General features: G+C 41.6%; 1 protein-coding gene across 1 annotated transcript in view; it reads left to right on the forward strand.

The window, feature by feature from the left end:
- The window catches only part of LOC308306850 (connector enhancer of kinase suppressor of ras 2-like), a gene marked incomplete at both ends in the record, with an annotated part of 109,745 nt that extends 94,418 nt beyond the window's left edge, over positions 1-15,327 (forward strand). Inside the window, 3 exons of the mRNA XM_080751904.1 lie at positions 5,793-6,035; positions 12,945-13,141; positions 15,103-15,327. Coding sequence (XP_080608030.1) covers positions 5,793-6,035; positions 12,945-13,141; positions 15,103-15,327 — 665 coding nt within the window. The remainder of the gene's footprint in view (positions 1-5,792; positions 6,036-12,944; positions 13,142-15,102) is intronic.
- Positions 15,328-17,741: the final 2,414 nt, after the last annotated feature.

Consider the following 17,741-nt stretch of genomic DNA (forward strand, 5'->3'; position numbering starts at 1 on the left):
TGAAAGCATTGACAAATCAACACTCAAAATGTTATAAAAGTTTCAACATGAACTTACCTCAGTGTGATGAGGAGAGCGTTGGTGTAACACACACACAGAGAGAGAGAGACAGATAATTCCAGTGCCGTTTAGTGTCAGTAGATCAGTAATCCTATAGTTTCATTCGTGTAGTTTTCTTTTTCTTTTTTCGTTGTTTGTGAGCGGGTTTCATGCCCTCACCGCGGAAGCCTAAGGCCCCGGCCGGGCACAGCAAGCGCCCGACGGCTAGCCATGGTTCACCGGTCGCCTCTAGTTCTGGTTCCCGTCGCGAACCAGCCCGATCCTGCCCTGGACGCGGGCGAGGTAGAGGGGCTAGAGGGCCTCCATCGAACCCCGGTCCTGGTCAGACCACCATGGATGCCTTTCTAATCGCCAATTTGCCCCGTCCGGAGACGGATACGGAGTACGAGACGGAGGAAGAAGAGGCGGCACCAAAATCAAATGATGTGTACAGGTCCGTGTCCGAGGACTTCTCCGATGCAGATGATGTCATCGGCAGCACTGGTGATGGAAGTGCTTCCATCACCAGTGCTTCTCTGTCAGGCACTGGGACACAGAGACCTTCAAGCAAAGGAACAGGCAAAGGTAAGATAAAAATAATGATATTTTATATATATGTGTATATATATATATATATATATATATATATATATATATATATATATATATATATATATATATATATACATATAATATATATATATATATATATATATATATATATATATATATATACATATACACACATATATATATATATACACACATATATATATATAAAATATCATTATTTTTATCTTACCTTTGCCTGTTCCTTTGCTTGAAGGTCTCTGTGTCCCAGTGCCTGACAGAGAAGCACTTCCTTGATCAGCTTCTGAAAACGCATACCAAAATAAAATAAATGATTTACTCCTCAAATTGAATGAAAAGTTCTGTTTCCATGTGTGTGTGTGTGTGTGTGTGTGTGTGTGTGTGTGTGTGTGTGTGTGTGTGTGTGTGTGTGTGTGCACGCGCGCAATGTGTGCTGCATGTGCACAACTTACGCGCAAAGAAAGAGTCATCTTTGCTCTCCGGGGGGTGCCACTCAAAATCACCAGTGCTGCCGATGACATCATCTGCATCGGAGAGGAGAAGTCATTTGATTGAGTGAATAATTTAGCGAAAGTTAGCTCAGGAAAGTAGGCTACGAAGTGATGCGCTGTGAACTTGCACTGACTGCTATCTGCTGTTTTTGAATGGATCAATGATATGGATTAGGATAATACATACATCTCACTCTGGGACTGGGAGAGATAGTGAGTCTCGATATTATCTCTCGGCGACATGGGCATGGCAGAGCGTTCTTCGCGTGGCCTCAATCCGGTGTTTGGGACGGCGAGCCACCGATTCCGGCGTGAGGAGTGCGGGCAGTGGAGCCGTGTCTGCCCGCGGTGTGTGTTGTTGGGACGGCGACGGCGCCTCTTCTTCCTCCGTCTCGTACTCCGTATCCGTCTCCGGACGGGGCAAATTGGCGATTAGAAAGGAATCCATGGTGGTCTGACCAGGACCGGGGTTCGATGGAGGCCCTCTAGCCCCTCTACCTCGCCCGCGTGCAGTGCAGGATCGGGCTGGTTCGCGACGGGAACCAGAACCAGAGGCGACCGGCGAACCATGGCTAGCCGTCGGGCGCTTGCTGCGCCCGGCCGGGGCCTTAGGCTTCCGCGGTGTGGGCATGAAACCCGCTCACAAACAACGAAAAAAGAAAACTACACGAATGAAACTATAGGATTACTGATCTACTGGACACTAAACGGCACTGGAATTATCTGTCTGTCTCTCTCTCTGTATGTGTGTGTTACACCAACGCTCTCCTCCTCACACTGAGGTAAGTTCATGTTGAAACTTTTATAACATTTTGAGTGTTGATTTGTGAATGCTTTCATCGGGGAGGTGTTGCTGTGTTGTTGATGTGTTTGTGTTGGCTTGTTTTGGTATAGAGAGACCTGAGAGGCCGGGCGGTTGCTACGAGGCTCTGATGTAGCCATTGTTGTCTTGCTGTTTTGGTAAACTTTTGTTGTAGAGACTTTGAACTTTTTTGCGTGTATATGGAGCTGTGTGTGGGTTAGGGTGACTCAGTGCAGCAGGTCACAGCTTTTCAAGTGAAAATGTTTTTGATTCATGCAGAATGGTCTGCTTGAAGATCTGCTTGTTTTGTTTTCATTGTCTGACACCACCACTGCTGCGGCCGCGCCGCACTGTGTCGGCGGAGCCGTGTCCTGATAAATGACTTCACTTTGGGTTCATGGGGAGGTCGATTTCTCCTTTGTTTTCAAACAAGCTGACTTTGATGTGTGATTTTTAACCACCCTTTTATCATAGCAACATGACATTTTGTCACAGGCTAGGGGAAAGTGTACTTTTGCATAAACCTTGAAAACAGCCCCAACTCGTGAAACTCGGGCGTCGCAGCCTCAGACAATGGAAAAAACTCGGGGAACTCGTGGCGGCGCAGTCAATGAGTTAAATGACAACTCCGCCCTAAATCACTTCTAGGCTCATTTTCCTACTTATATTGATCCCAAAAGACTGTCCATGGGGTCTATTAGGCACAAATGCCCCTGTTGTCCAGTTTCCCCAGCAGAACCCAGCAGCTCTCATAGCATAGAGTGGAGCCTATAAGCCTATCGCTATGACACTAATTGTTGTGGTCAAAAGTGTTTTATTTTTTCATGAATGTGTTACTAGTTGTCATTACAAACACATCCATGCCTTGGTTGTCCCACACAAGCCACCTCAATCGCATAAATAATGTTTTGGGGTGAGCATTCGACACAAGTGCCAATCAAAGTGACTGCACAGGCCAATCACAGGGCATCTTTGGCAAAATACATAAAAGCATAACATCTGTTTAGCAGAGTGTGATGGCTTGTGTGGGACAATGATGACATGGATGTGTTTGTAATGACATCTAGTAACACATTCATGAAAAATAAAATCACTTTTGACCACAACAAATAGTTCAAAAGCGATAAGCTTATAGGCTCCACTCTATGCTATGAGAGCTGCTGGGGAAACTGGACAACAGGAGCATTTCTGCCTAATAGACCCCATGGACAGTCATTTAGGATCAATATAAGTAGGAAAATGAGCCTAGAAGTGATTTAGGGCGGAGTTGTCCTTTAAAGGGGTACTGTCACCTAAAGGGGTTGAGGGGCAGATTACACTGTGACATGAGCTTCTCTGAAAACGGTCTGAAACAGTCTGAAGCTCATGTCACAGTGTAATCTGCCCCTCGCCCCCCAACAACAGCTGACCAGTACAGTAAGTAGTCATATTGTCAGGCTATACAGACATTTAATTTGATTGGCTTATAATTGTGCATCCCCACAATGACATCATAAAGAAATATTAACTTGTTTTTTAAAGGACCTACACCATGAATTTTCACTTTTTCTATTTTAAAACCTTTTTTTGGGGTCCCACTGGCACCTTCTATCCTCACAAAGTCCTATTTCTGTACATTGTGTCTTTCTCTGGTTTTGGGAAGACAGAGATGAAAAGCTTTCCACAGGTTCTCAGAACAGTTCTGTTCTGAGAGTTGACGCATGTGACGTCACACGCGTTTCCCGTTTTTTTTTTCAGAGTAAAAAAAAAAATGTTTAAAAAAAAAAAAATGTTCAAAGTTTTTTTTTCAAAACTTTTTTTAAAAAAAAATTCTTTTTTTCAAAAAAAACTTTTCAAAAAAAACTTTTTTTCAAAAACTGTCAAAAAGTCAAAAAAAAAATTCAAAAAAATTTCTTTTTCAAAAATTTTTTTTTCAAAACTTTTTTTTTCAAAAAACTTTTTTTTTTCAAAAGCTTTTTTTCAAAAAACTTTTTTTCAAAAACTTTTTTTCAAAAAACTTTTTTTTTCACAGGGCATCTTTGGCAAAATACATAAAAGCATAACATCTGTTTAGCAGAGTGTGATGGCTTGTGTGGGACAATGATGACATGGATGTGTTTGTAATGACATCTAGTAACACATTCATGAAAAATAAAATCACTTTTGACCACAACAAATAGTTCAAAAGCGATAAGCTTATAGGCTCCACTCTATGCTATGAGAGCTGCTGGGGAAACTGGACAACAGGAGCATTTCTGCCTAATAGACCCCATGGACAGTCATTTAGGATCAATATAAGTAGGAAAATGAGCCTAGAAGTGATTTAGGGCGGAGTTGTCCTTTAAAGGGGTACTGTCACCTAAAGGGGTTGAGGGGCAGATTACACTGTGACATGAGCTTCTCTGAAAACGGTCTGAAACAGTCTGAAGCTCATGTCACAGTGTAATCTGCCCCTCGCCCCCCAACAACAGCTGACCAGTACAGTAAGTAGTCATATTGTCAGGCTATACAGACATTTAATTTGATTGGCTTATAATTGTGCATCCCCACAATGACATCATAAAGAAATATTAACTTGTTTTTTAAAGGACCTACACCATGAATTTTCACTTTTTCTATTTTAAAACCTTTTTTTGGGGTCCCACTGGCACCTTCTATCCTCACAAAGTCCTATTTCTGTACATTGTGTCTTTCTCTGGTTTTGGGAAGACAGAGATGAAAAGCTTTCCACAGGTTCTCAGAACAGTTCTGTTCTGAGAGTTGACGCATGTGACGTCACACGCGTTTCCCGTTTTTTTTTTCAGAGTAAAAAAAAAAATGTTTAAAAAAAAAAAAATGTTCAAAGTTTTTTTTTCAAAACTTTTTTTAAAAAAAAATTCTTTTTTTCAAAAAAAACTTTTCAAAAAAAACTTTTTTTCAAAAACTGTCAAAAAGTCAAAAAAAAAATTCAAAAAAATTTCTTTTTCAAAAATTTTTTTTTCAAAACTTTTTTTTTCAAAAAACTTTTTTTTTTCAAAAGCTTTTTTTCAAAAAACTTTTTTTCAAAAACTTTTTTTCAAAAAACTTTTTTTTTCAAAAACTTTTTTTTCAAAAAACTGTTCCTGGCATAAGCAATATAAGCGGTCGCTTAGGGCCACAACCAACGCAGGGGCCACATCACAGGAAGACATTTTTTTTAAACATAATTGTTACATTATATGTCATATATCCCCTATCCAAAAACTAGTGTTATTGTTGTAGAACATTTTGATCTGTTGCTGCAGATTATTTTAGGTGGCCCTCCACTGATCAGTGGAGGGCCACCTAAAATAATCTTGTATAGGGCCACCTGAGTCATAGAACCGGCATTGCCCAGATTGGTCTGGGCAATGCCCTTTTTTTCAAAAACTGTCAAAAAGTCAAAAAAAAAAAATCAAAAAAATTTCTTTTTCAAAAAAATTTTTTTCAAAACTTTTTTTTTCAAAAAACTTTTTTTTTCAAAAGCTTTTTTTCAAAAAACTTTTTTTTCAAAAAACTTTTTTTTTCAAAAACTTTTTTTTTTTCAAAAAACTTTTTTTTTTCTGGAAAAACCCCACTAGCGCCCCTGAGCAAACAGAGGCCGTTTTGGTATTGCAGCTGGAGAGCCTCATTATAGTAGAGCTAGAACAAACAAAAAGAATGGTCAGAGTGTTTGTTGAGGGTTAAAACCTGTCTAAGACTCAATTTTGAGCATATATTTATACAAAAAATATAGTTTTAAAAGCATGGTGTAGGCCCTTTAAGATGATTCTTAAAGTGACAGTAACCCTTTAGGTGACAGGTCCCCTTTAATATAAAATGAATAAACTTGACATAATATTCATCAAATCTATCTCTGATTTTATGTATATTTATTTGATTTCATCCAATAGAAGATGCCGTATTCTCAGAGCCGGCCCCCGGGGGCGGGGTCACGTCGATGGGCGGAGTCTACACCCTCCCCGCCCAGAGGAGCCACGCCCCGTTGCCCCCGGCGACGCGGAGGCTGGTTCCCATGGCGACGCAGCAGGGGGGGCCGGGGGGGGGGAGACCCCGCAGCTTCACTCTGCCCAGAGACTGTAACCTCCATGCACTGCTCAATACGACCTGCAGGGGGCAGCCTGAGCACATGACCGGTGAGAAATCACTGATTTATTGATTGAATACTTTATCAGAAATGTAAACAGCACAGAGCCACAGTCAGACATTATAAAGTGTTACTCAAAACTACTATAATATTATAAAAGGATTTGTCAGTGTTAGGGGAAGTTACTTTGAAAGCGTAACTTGAACAGTTACAAGTAACTCACCATATAGCAGTAACTTGATCATCAAGTTAAAGTTATACACCTGGAGAAATATATTATATATTATTATTATACATTGTCAAGTTACATAGAAAAAGTAACTTGAGTTACTTTTTTTCAGCATTTGGTGTACATGAAACTATAATAGAAAATAGAAAATATAATATCCTACAAAAAAGTCACATGCCAGTAGAAGCCTCTCAACTTAGTTTTGTTTTATTTCAAAAAGGTTGACATTTTCTTTAGTAAACATCTGTGTCCCTAAAATAAATTTAAACAAATAAGAAAATTATGATCTGTTGAGGACATTTGATCGTCAATCTTAACAAAACTTAAATGTAAAATTATAACTTCGCTTGTAACTTCTTGTAACGTGTAACTTGAGCCAAAAATGTAACTTAGTTACGTAACTCAGTTACATGTAACTTCCCCAACACTGATATTGTCATCCAAACCATGCCCATAGTAACTACATTTTATAGGATACCTAGTATGGGTGTATTAGTTATTCTCTTCTGCATAAGCATTGTGTGTCCTGACAATAAATAATACACCCATACTAGGTATCCTATAAAATGTAGTTACTATGGGCATGGTTTGGATGACAATATTGTCTTTGCAACAGAAATGTATATATAAAAAAAATTAAAAAAAAATCACAATAAAAACATGATTTTCATCCTCAAAAACTAGTATTTGAATATTCGATTATTCTAACAAACCAATCCCTAATTACGATTAATGGTAGCTATTTCATGAAGGAGTTTACTGATTATTAGAACGGAATTGTGCTTGATAAATGGTAATTTTAGCTTGTTATTTAATATCTGTAGAATATTAACTATCGCGCAGCGGATTCAAGAATTGTTCTCCGCAGAATCAGGACTGTTCTCTGCAGATTCCTGATAGATGTTTTTACATCAACCTCCCCTTTAATGAAAAGAACGAGGCTACTCAAAGGCACCGCTCACTTCACACTGGGTGTGATTTTTCTTTTCTTATAAAATGATGCTCCTGCCGGTGAGTCTGGTGGATCCTAAGCAGGAAACACACGCACGCACGCACGCACGCACGCACGCACGCACGCACGCACACACGCACGCACGCACACACACTGCAGTAGAAGGGGAGTGCTGTGTCGCAGTACACCTGTGTGTGTGTGTGTGTGTGTGTGTGTGTGTGTGTGTGTGTGTGTGTGTGTGTGTGTGTGTGTGTGCGTGTGCGTGCGTGCGTGCATGTGTCACATCCTCTCACAGTGAATCAGACCCAGCATTGCAGGCTGCAGTAAGAAGCTGTGCTGCATCTCATACTGCTATGAACATCACAACCTGCACGATTAAATTAGCTGAGAGAGAGATGAAGCAGGGACCCCTTAGTTGAGAGAGAGATGAAGCAGGGACCCCTTAGTTGAGAGAGATATGAAGCAGGGACCCCTTAGTTGAGAGAGATGAAGCAGGGACCCCTTAGTTGAGAGAGAGATGAAGCAGGGACCCCTTAGTTGAGAGAGATGAAGCAGGGACCCCTTAGTTGAGAGAGAGATGAAGCAGGGACCCCTTAGTTGAGAGAGAGATGAAGCAGGGACCCCTTAGTTGAGAGAGAGATGAAGCAGGGACCCCTTAGTTGAGAGAGATATGAAGCAGGGACCCCTTAGTTGAGAGAGATGAAGCAGGGACCCCTTAGTTGAGAGAGAGATGAAGCAGGGACCCCTTAGTTGAGAGAGATGAAGCAGGGACCCCTTAGCTGAGAGAGAGATGAAGCAGGGACCCCTTAGTTGAGAGAGATGAAGCAGGGACCCCTTAGCTGAGAGAGAGATGAAGCAGGGACCCCTTAGTTGAGAGAGAGATGAAGCAGGGACCCCTTAGTTGAGAGAGAGATGAAGCAGGGACCCCTTAGTTGAGAGAGAGATGAACTGTAGCCTACTGTACTAATCATTATATATATTTCAGGCCAAGGACCCCTTAGACAAGAGAGAGATGAAGCAGGGACCCCCACAACCCATAGATTCCATATAGTTTCATTATTTGATAGCATAATAATCTGCATATTTTGGATTCATGTCAATTAGCGTTTTCAGATATTTAACCACTTGAACCGTCAATACTTAAAGGGCCAGTTCACCTCTGGGACAACCCGATCTTATTGTATTGTTTTTTGGGACACGATCAACACAATCCTGAGTTATTTTTTGTGTTCAATCTGTGTTTTGAGATATTTTAGTATTTCAGCATGACTAGTGATGCATTTTGCATCATCAGTGATGTGTTTTGCTTCATATGATGCAAAAAGCAACACTAGCCCAGCTGAAATACTAAAATATCTCAAAAAACAGATTGAACACAAAAAATAACTAAGGATTGTGTTGATCGTGTCCCAAACAACAATAAAATATGATCGGGTTGTCCCAGAGGTGAACTGGCCCTTTAATAAACTTGACCTTTCATTCTGTACTTAGTCTGCTCTTTTTCCCCTCTACACCAATCCTCTTTAGCTGAAAATAGCAAACTACAAGATCGGCTATTTTTGGCTAAAGTTATCAGAATACGGACGCTAGGGTTCCAGTGGTTAATATAAAAATCACACAAATATTTGGAGGACCCCCTGTTGTAGCTCTGAGGACCCCCTAGGGGTCCCGGACCCCCTGTTGAAGACCGCTGATATAGAGGTTTATAATATAAACATAAAACTATGATTATATTCCTCTATATGTCCATATTACTAGTAAGACGCCTCAGGGTGACATGCAACCTCGAGGTCGCGCCAATTCTTGGCCATCTGGCCAGTGATGTATATCTGACCACTTACCCATATATGGAGAACCATGTATTGTAGTACATCCCTTTTATGCCCATACATGGAGATCCATGTCTGAACCAGCCGCACAGATATCTTCCTCCATATATGGGCTTTCCCATATGAAGTCCTATTAGATATGGGCTTAATGTTGATGACATCAGGGATCTCCATATATGGGCATGTAAAGGGATTCTGTTAGAGTGGTTCCCATGACATCACAACTTACAATACATTTTATGCCCATACATGGAGATCCCTATCTGAACCAGCCACACAGATATGGGCCACACAGATCTACAAGCTCACAACGCGAGGTGTTGTGAGCTTGTAGATCTGCTATTTTTAACATTTCTGGCTCTAATTTTTGACAATTTGGACAATGTTTAATTTGTCATTTTAGAGGTATTAAAAAGTCCTTAAATTGTCACTTCAGAAATGTGCAGATACCCTCTATACACTTATAGAGAGAAAACAATGTTTCACATTAAGTTAATCATCTGGGGACCCCCCAATGTGTGATGTGATGACGTCATCAAACAATAAAGTCGACTTCAACTCAACTTTTTACTGAGTCGACTTGCAAAAATCACAAGTCGTTGATGCTCTAGTATAACGTTATGTGATTCCTATTTCGCTTCCTTAAAGGAGGACTTTTCAATCTATCTTCATATAATAGGTCCTCACTAATGTTCATAATAAAACAGCGCATTTTTTTTCTACTCGGTCCAAGTCTCCTAGGAGAGCTGTGGGAAGTTCAGAATCCATCGTCTTGTGACATCATCATTTTCCCAAAAAAATATATATATATTTAGTTTTTTATTATCGAGAGAACAATGGCTTCCACTTTAACATTGCAACTTTTCAGTAATAGAAAGCCTGCAGTTTCTATTAGCTTGGATTCCCAATCGATGATGTCACAAGACGATGGGTTTCTGGCCTCCTCTGGAAAAAAGGCTATTTTTTTTTAGTGAGGAGCAATTATATGAAGATAGGTTGTTAAGTAATTTCTTTTAGGAAAATGATATGTGTTCTTGTCAGTCAGCTCCTCACGACACTGTGACCTCCTCTGGTGAAATCATTTTGATCAATCAATAGTAAATACTAATATTAATAGTTAATGGTAACAGTAAGCACAGCTCAATGCATGTCACCGTAGCAGTGGTCCAATGCTGCCCTCCTCTGGTGGGATTGGGGCATGACCACCACAGACATGGAGTTTTCACTGATGAATCTAGTAGAGCAGAGCTTTTCAAAGTGGGGGACAGGAGAGTTAATTTGATAATATTTGGAATTCATCTTGTATCATTTTAAACTTGAAGTACACAGTTTATTTTCAGTTCTAACCAAAATACTTGACTGACTAGCATTAACTGTTATGGACACTTTTATTTGTATTATTGCGACCGTCAGGTCGCACTTACTATCAAAACCTCCACCGGCTGTCTGTCTGTCCGTCTGTCTGTCCGTCTGTCTGTCAGTCACACGTCACACGTCACACTTTTGCCCTGCTCATATCTCCGCCACCGTTGCCCCGATCCATGCCAAATTTTGCACACACACTCCTTGCCTGCCAAACCACAACCTCCACCCTCCATCAATTCTCACATGGCCCTCTTCTAGCGCCACCATGAGGCCGGTTCTTGCAAAACACATTTTTGGACACAGCTCCTACAATTTTTGCCCTAAAATCACGCAAATCGGTACACAGTATGTCTACAATCATCTCATCAACATGGATCTGTCCCATTTAGTGCCACCTTCAGGCAGATTTTTTAAAACACATTTTTGGACACTGCTCCTACAGATTTTGCCCTAAAATCACACTGCGACCTGACGGTCGCTTATCTCCCTATTAGGGAGTCTTACTGGTTGTATTCTCTTATAAATAAATCTCTGCTGTCGACCGAAACCTCCAAAATGTTCATTTCGGGGGGAAATGATCTCAAGTGGAGTTAGGAGGGTTTTTTTAACCAAAGGGCTTTTGACTACTTTTCATTGGTTCAATATTATTTTAACCAACACTCAGATGTAAAGGGTGTTCCATTTATGACTAAAACCTCAAAAATGGAGTTAAGAGGTTTTGGCCAGACGGTGACAAAATAGTGCTTTAACTCTCCCCACGCTTTGAACGATAACGCTCGCCCCATTTTTTACAGAACCTCGATGCCAATACGGCGCTCGTTCGGTTCGTTCGTCTGATGACTATAAGCTGATGAGGGGTCGCGCGGCCGTTTACTGTAAACACATTTTCCGCTGTGATGGTGTAAAAAATCCATTATGCGTTAGATCAACGGAGAACAATTCACTTCCTTGTTGATTTCCTCTGGCCCGGAGGCTCTGTAGCCAGTGACTGCTCTGAATGTACGGCAACACATAGCAGGACAATTCACATTCATTCTCGCATGACGCCGCCCTCTGCTGCCTGGCAGACCAAAGTGCACTATTGCACAACCAAAAAAAATAAAAATAAATAAATAAATGTCTGTCTGTCTATCTACTATAACGTCGCAAAGGTAAGCCGCTTTTTGATGGCGCCAGACCCAATAAATAAATAAATAATCTGGCAGTAGGAGAGTTAAGTATTGATATTTTCTATTTAAGTAGTGCTATTGAGCGTTGACTGTTTGGACACTTTATGTAAATATTCTTCATTCTCATGTTTTGGTGTACCTTGCTCTTTTAATTAATGTACACTGTACACATTTCATTTCTTACTTCTCTGTAACTTTGTAAATATCCTTAAACTGCTGTGCTGCCTCCGGGCGACTGATTTCCCCCCTTGGGATAATAAAGATACCTATATAAAATGTGTGTGTGTGTGTGTGTGTGTGTGTGTGTGTGTGTGTGTGTGTGTGTGTGTGTGTGTGTGTGTGTGTGTGTGTGTGTGTGTGTGTGTGTGTGGGCTGAGAAGGTGCATGCTTAGGTGTACATGAACTATCAAGACTGGTTTCCCTGTAAATAGACGTGTGAAAACCTGGAATGGGACTTTCTGCACAATGACTTCTTTTACTTTTGGCACTTTAAGTACATTTTGATGCCAATGCTTTTGTACTTTTACTCAAGTACATTTTGAATTCTGGACTTTTACTTTGCAGTATTGATGGTGATCATTAGAATGTCTAGAACAGGGCTGCCCAAAAGGTAGATCGTGATCTACCAGTAGATCACCAAGGGTCTGCAGGTAGACCACATGACATGCCTCTAAAATGCAATACTTTGTTCAAGAGTCAGTAGCATTACAAAGAACCCCAAAACCTACCACTTCCATACAGAATGGGATGAAGACATTTACCCCAGTATTTACCATTTATTTCCCCCTTACAGTAAGTGTGTTTATTCAAAGCCCCCCTCAGGCCCTCAGCTAAAACATGTTGGATGGGTAGATCATGTTGAGCTGGTCATTTGAAAAGTAGATCTGACGTTAAAAAAGTGTGGGCACTCCTGGTCTAGAACATGTAGCCTACGTATGTTATTATTGTGAAAAATATCCCCAAAATGTAGACTAGAGCATGATTTATGATTTATGGTTATAAAACCTTACAACAACATAAGAAAAACTCCGGCATAGCTCAGGGGTAGAGAAACCGTTATTAGAGCACGAAGGGTTCCCAGTTCGAATCCGGGCTCCCCCTGAGTTAATGTCGAAGGGTCCTTGGGCAAGACTCTGAACCCCTAGTTGCTCCCGGTGAGCAGGTTGGTGCCTTGCATGGTTTCCTCTGCCATCGGTGTATGAATGTGTGCGTGAATGGGTGAATGTAATGCACAATCTATGTAAAGCGCTTTGGATAAAAGCGCTATATAAATGCACCATTTATCATTTACCATTTACCATCTGTTTTTTTTTCTTTCTTTTTATTTACAAAAATGTGAGTATTTTTTCCATCACTGAAAGTCATTGTAATATTAAAATAAAGGATTAAAACGTGTCCGTCTCTCTCTCCCCAGGTGGCGGTGAGGGGGCGTGGTCTCTGGGTGACCTGTACCGGGCCTGCGAGCAGGGCGGGGTCTGGCCACTAGGGGGCGGTGTTGTCCCGGAGGGGCGGAGCCAGGCGGAGTTCAGACGGTCCTTCCTCAGGCGGGCGGAGGACCCCCACCTCAACGAGAGGCTGCACCACCTCCGAATCCTCACCTCCACCCTGAAGGTAGAAGGTAGAACCATAGAATACTCACCTCCACCCTGAAGGTAGAAGGTAGAACCAGTAGAACAGAATACTTTAGTTTACGCATTATTGATGGTGAGGGCTATTATATTTCCACACTCACTCCATATACAGTCAAAAATATCAAAAAAATAGCCGATCTACAAGCTCAAAACCCGTCGCAGTGTAGACCTGCTATTTTATTTAAGATTGTGAAGAAAAAAAAAAAAAAAAAAACGAAAGCCTTTAAATATTTTTGACCAGATTCTATAAATACTTCTTCTAAAATCAGTGGTTCTCAAACTTTTCCATGTCAAAATTATATGTATTTGGTTACGGACCCCCATCTCAAATTATGTTGTTCCAGAAACATAGATTTGAGTTTCAAAGTAGAAGTAAAGGTAGAACCAGTAGAACGTCTAGAAACATAGAATACTTTAACATTCATTTTAAAATGAATGTGACCATTTTTTTCTCTCTCTCTTTTGTGCAGTTTCTGTGTTTTTTATATCTTTATTGCACAGCTGCTCTCCTAGAGAACCTGCATTCTGTTGTATTGTTCCTATTGAACTTTGAATCAGTTTAATGAATGACATGACCTCTTCTTCTAAGGAAAGGATTCTAAACAAGCCTCTTCCTCTCCTTGCACAGTATGGTGTTTCCTTGATATACGTATCGTTCTATTTTTATAACAATGTTTTAATAAAACTAAACTAAACCAGTAAGACACCCTAAGGGCGAGAAGCAGCATTTGCCCTAAAGGAGTCTGTGAGATCAGATGTAGAGGTATTGACCAGCTCCATATATGGAGATCTATTCTAGGTGATGATCCAGTTGTCTCCATGGTTTGATGAGGTAAAATATGGTGCCGGTTTAACTAAACCACAATTTACTAAACGCATATCATGATGATTAAAAAAAATCACACCCAATGTGAAGTGATCGGTGGTCGTGCTTGCATAATGTCTTCAGACTAGGATATAGGTCTAGGATGTAATTGGTGATGTAATACAGGCTACACACACACATTGCTATGGCAAAACGCTGAGGAAAAGTGGCTACAGACACACGCACAGCCACTCTATGGAGCGGTTTACCACCGCTCAAAAAAGTGAAGTAGTGATTAGCCCTATTCACGCCCCGCCCACTCAGCAACTTCCTGGTGCTGACGTCACGGTTGAATGGTAAACCCTGCTAATATCCTATAGAGTTAACACAGAAATCACACATGTAATGCAATTTCCGAATAGTAAAGTATAAAATACGGCTAGTATGATCAAGAACACAAGATAGTAAAAGGCACAAAGCATTATAATTTACTTTACCGTTGGAAAATAATGATTTGTTGGCTTTAAGTCCAGTGATTTCTGTGTTAACTCTATGGGCTTTTAGCAGGGTTTACCCTTCAAAGCACCAGGAAGTTGCTGAGAAATTTGCTGAGTGCTAATTGAAAACATAAAATGTTTTTGAAAAGGTAATAAAATCTAATGTAAAGTTTGCCAAACGCCTCACTGAATTCCATTGAGAATAGGTACAAAAAATTATACAAAAAGGGTTTTCAATGGATTCTGGTAGTATTGAGCATGCTACATTTTCAATATGGCGTTCCAGTTTGCTGTGGGGAGCTTAAAATGGCTATCTCGAACGGACAATATGTTGCACACGTTTTTACAACTGACTCTGGTACCTCTGGACATGCTTGAGAACATATTCAATTTCAATTCAATACTTTATTGCCATGTCAACAGAGTTGATTGGAATTTGTTTCAACATACTAAAGATTTAGGAAAATACACATTAATGAGGCTTAATTTTAAAGATGGCGTGACTGGCGCCCACGATGGCAGCCAGGAGCTTAAAATGCCTTTAAACTGGGATTTAATATGTACAAAATATTAACAATTGTGCACTTGGTGAAGAGAAGTGACTCCGCCTCTTCCTCTGTGTCTCTTGCGTTCTGATAGGACAGGGAGGGGGAGCTGGCACTGATTGACAGGCTGCTGTCCAATCCCCAGCTGACGTCGGCCCAGTTCCAGGAGTGGAAGCTGACCTATCAGGAGCTGTTCCCCCGGGAGCCGCCTCCTCCTCCTCCGCCCGGCGGCCAATCAGAGCCCCCAAGCCCGCCCCTGACTCCGCCCCTGACTCCCTCGCTCTCGCACACCCACTCTTACATCGAGACGCACGTCTGACGGAACACGCCTGCTTTAGGCGTGTTTTATAGTGATGCGCGGGTCAGGTTTCTTTCATAACCCGCACGGCCCACAGCCCGCACGGAACGTAACCCGCCCGCCCGCGCCGCAGAACAATATACTAAAGCAATAAGCCACAAGAGGCGAGTGGTTACCAGGGTAGTATACACCGGCTGAGAGGCGTTGGGAAACTTCTGACCCTCTCAGCCGGTGTATACTACCCCCGTAACCACAAGCCTCGCGTGGCTTATTGCTTTTCTAAAACGGTCACAATATTGCAACATGAACATCATAGACATGTACCAATTAAAGCTGTTCTATTTCACTAATAATACACAATAAGGTCTGCTCTGCAAGAAAGTAGTTCCGGGCCAGGCAGCAGAAACGACACAGGTGCAGATAATTGGTGCACTGTGGAACACTGTGGAAAGAAATAACACACCTGGGTTTGATATAAACTGATTCAAGGTGTGGGTTATAGTCTCATATAACACAGCAACCAGCCAATCAGAATCAAGGAATGGAACTAGCCGTTTTAGAAAAATCAACAAATCCGCCCGCCCCGCAACCCGCATTTAAAAAAAAGATGGTATATCATCTCCACAATAGCTCATCTTTATATACGGCTCTTCTACCCAAAGTTGCTTTACAGAAAGGTTTACAGTAGTACAATATTGTCATGGGCAAATTGGGGTTGTTTACTATTATTTGACAGCAAAAAGACATTCATTCAAAGACGTTCATTCTCTCTAAATCGCGGGGGCATCGTCGGGGTAAGAATCGCGTCAGGTTTTATGTCAATCATATTTATACAGTGCCTCGCACTTCAAACAGACAACAAAAGACAGACAATATATTAAATCCGGTTGGTTATTGATTAATCACCAGATTGGAGAGATGGGAGCGACTCGAGGTGAGCGTGGTTGGTTCATTCAGTCTCACTCGCGAAAGTTGTGTTTCAAATCGTCTCCGTTGACTGGCTGGTCATATAACTTAACCGACACAAAGTATTTATAAACAGACTTGTGTGGATGACAGAGACATTTAAGTGAAATCCTGATCAGCAACACACGCTGAATAGTTTGTGCATTCTTCTCGGCTGTGCTCACGTTGTGTCTGACGGTGTCAGTGAACGCAAATGTTGGCAAATGGTGTTTCGCGGCCCCAACAGGAGCGGAATTGCGACGGTCCTCGCACCAAGGAGCGGAGGAGAAACCTCGCTCCAAGCCTCTCTGGCGCATTTAAAAACTCGCTCTCTCGTGCTCGTATTCAAAACGTTGTATTATTATTCTCATAGGCCTACTCTTATTAAGAATAAAAGGCAAATAAGAACAGATGATTATTGTTATTTATCTTTTGCACATGAGAGTGGTGATAACCCGCCCGCCCGCCCGCCGCCCGCCAGATTGAGTCTGAAACCTTGACCCGCCCGGTTGGCTGGCGCCGCGGGCACCGTGTCGACCCGCACATCACTGATCCAGCTTGTTTTGAACCTGAAACAAAAACTCTTCAGACGAGAGCGTGGATGTTCTTCCTAACTGTTTGTTCACAGGCGTTCATCTTTTATCATTTGAAACTTTGTCCAATGTTTAATACGAACTCCTGACATTGTAACATGACTTGATGTTGGGCAGACACCGATTATTTCCATGATTATCTAGGTCAGGGGTCTTCAACAAGGGGGTCCCTGCTTCATCTCTCTCTCAACTAAGGGGTCCCTGCTTCATCTCTCTCTCAACTAAGGGGTCCCTGCTTCATCTCTCTCTCAGCTAAGGGGTCCCTGCTTCATCTCTCTCTCAACTAAGGGGTCCCTGCTTCATCTCTCTCTCAACTAAGGGGTCCCTGCTTCATCTCTCTCTCAACTAAGGGGTCCCTGCTTCATCTCTCTCTCAGCTAAGGGGTCCCTGCTTCATCTCTCTCTCAACTAAGGGGTCCCTGCTTCATCTCTCTCTCAACTAAGGGGTCCCTGCTTCATCTCTCTTTCAACTAAGGGGTCCCTGCTTCATCTCTCTCTCAACTAAGGGGTCCCTGCTTCATCTCTCTCAACTAAGGGGTCCCTGCTTCATCTCTCTCTCAACTAAGGGGTCCCTGCTTCATCTCTCTCAACTAAGGGGTCCTTGGCCTGAAAACGTTGAAGACCCCTGATCTAGGTATTGTAATATCATACTTGATCAAACACTTCACATAACAGCCACTAGATGTCACTGTTAACCTGTTGTTGTGGTGACATTTTGTACAAATCATATTTCTAAATGCTGTTATCAACCTGCTATTTATTGTGTTGTTTTAAAATGCAGTTTAACTGGAGTCCAGGACACAAGCAGAACAAACTGCAGAACAGACAGAATGTATTTTTGTAAGGAAAGGGAACGTAAACATATATGAACATAACTGTACTGCTATGAACATAATGC

The sequence above is a fragment of the Nannobrachium achirus genome (assembly GCF_963921795.1).
Source record: "Nannobrachium achirus genome assembly, chromosome: 21".
In the NCBI taxonomy this organism is placed as follows: domain Eukaryota; kingdom Metazoa; phylum Chordata; class Actinopteri; order Myctophiformes; family Myctophidae; genus Nannobrachium; species Nannobrachium achirus.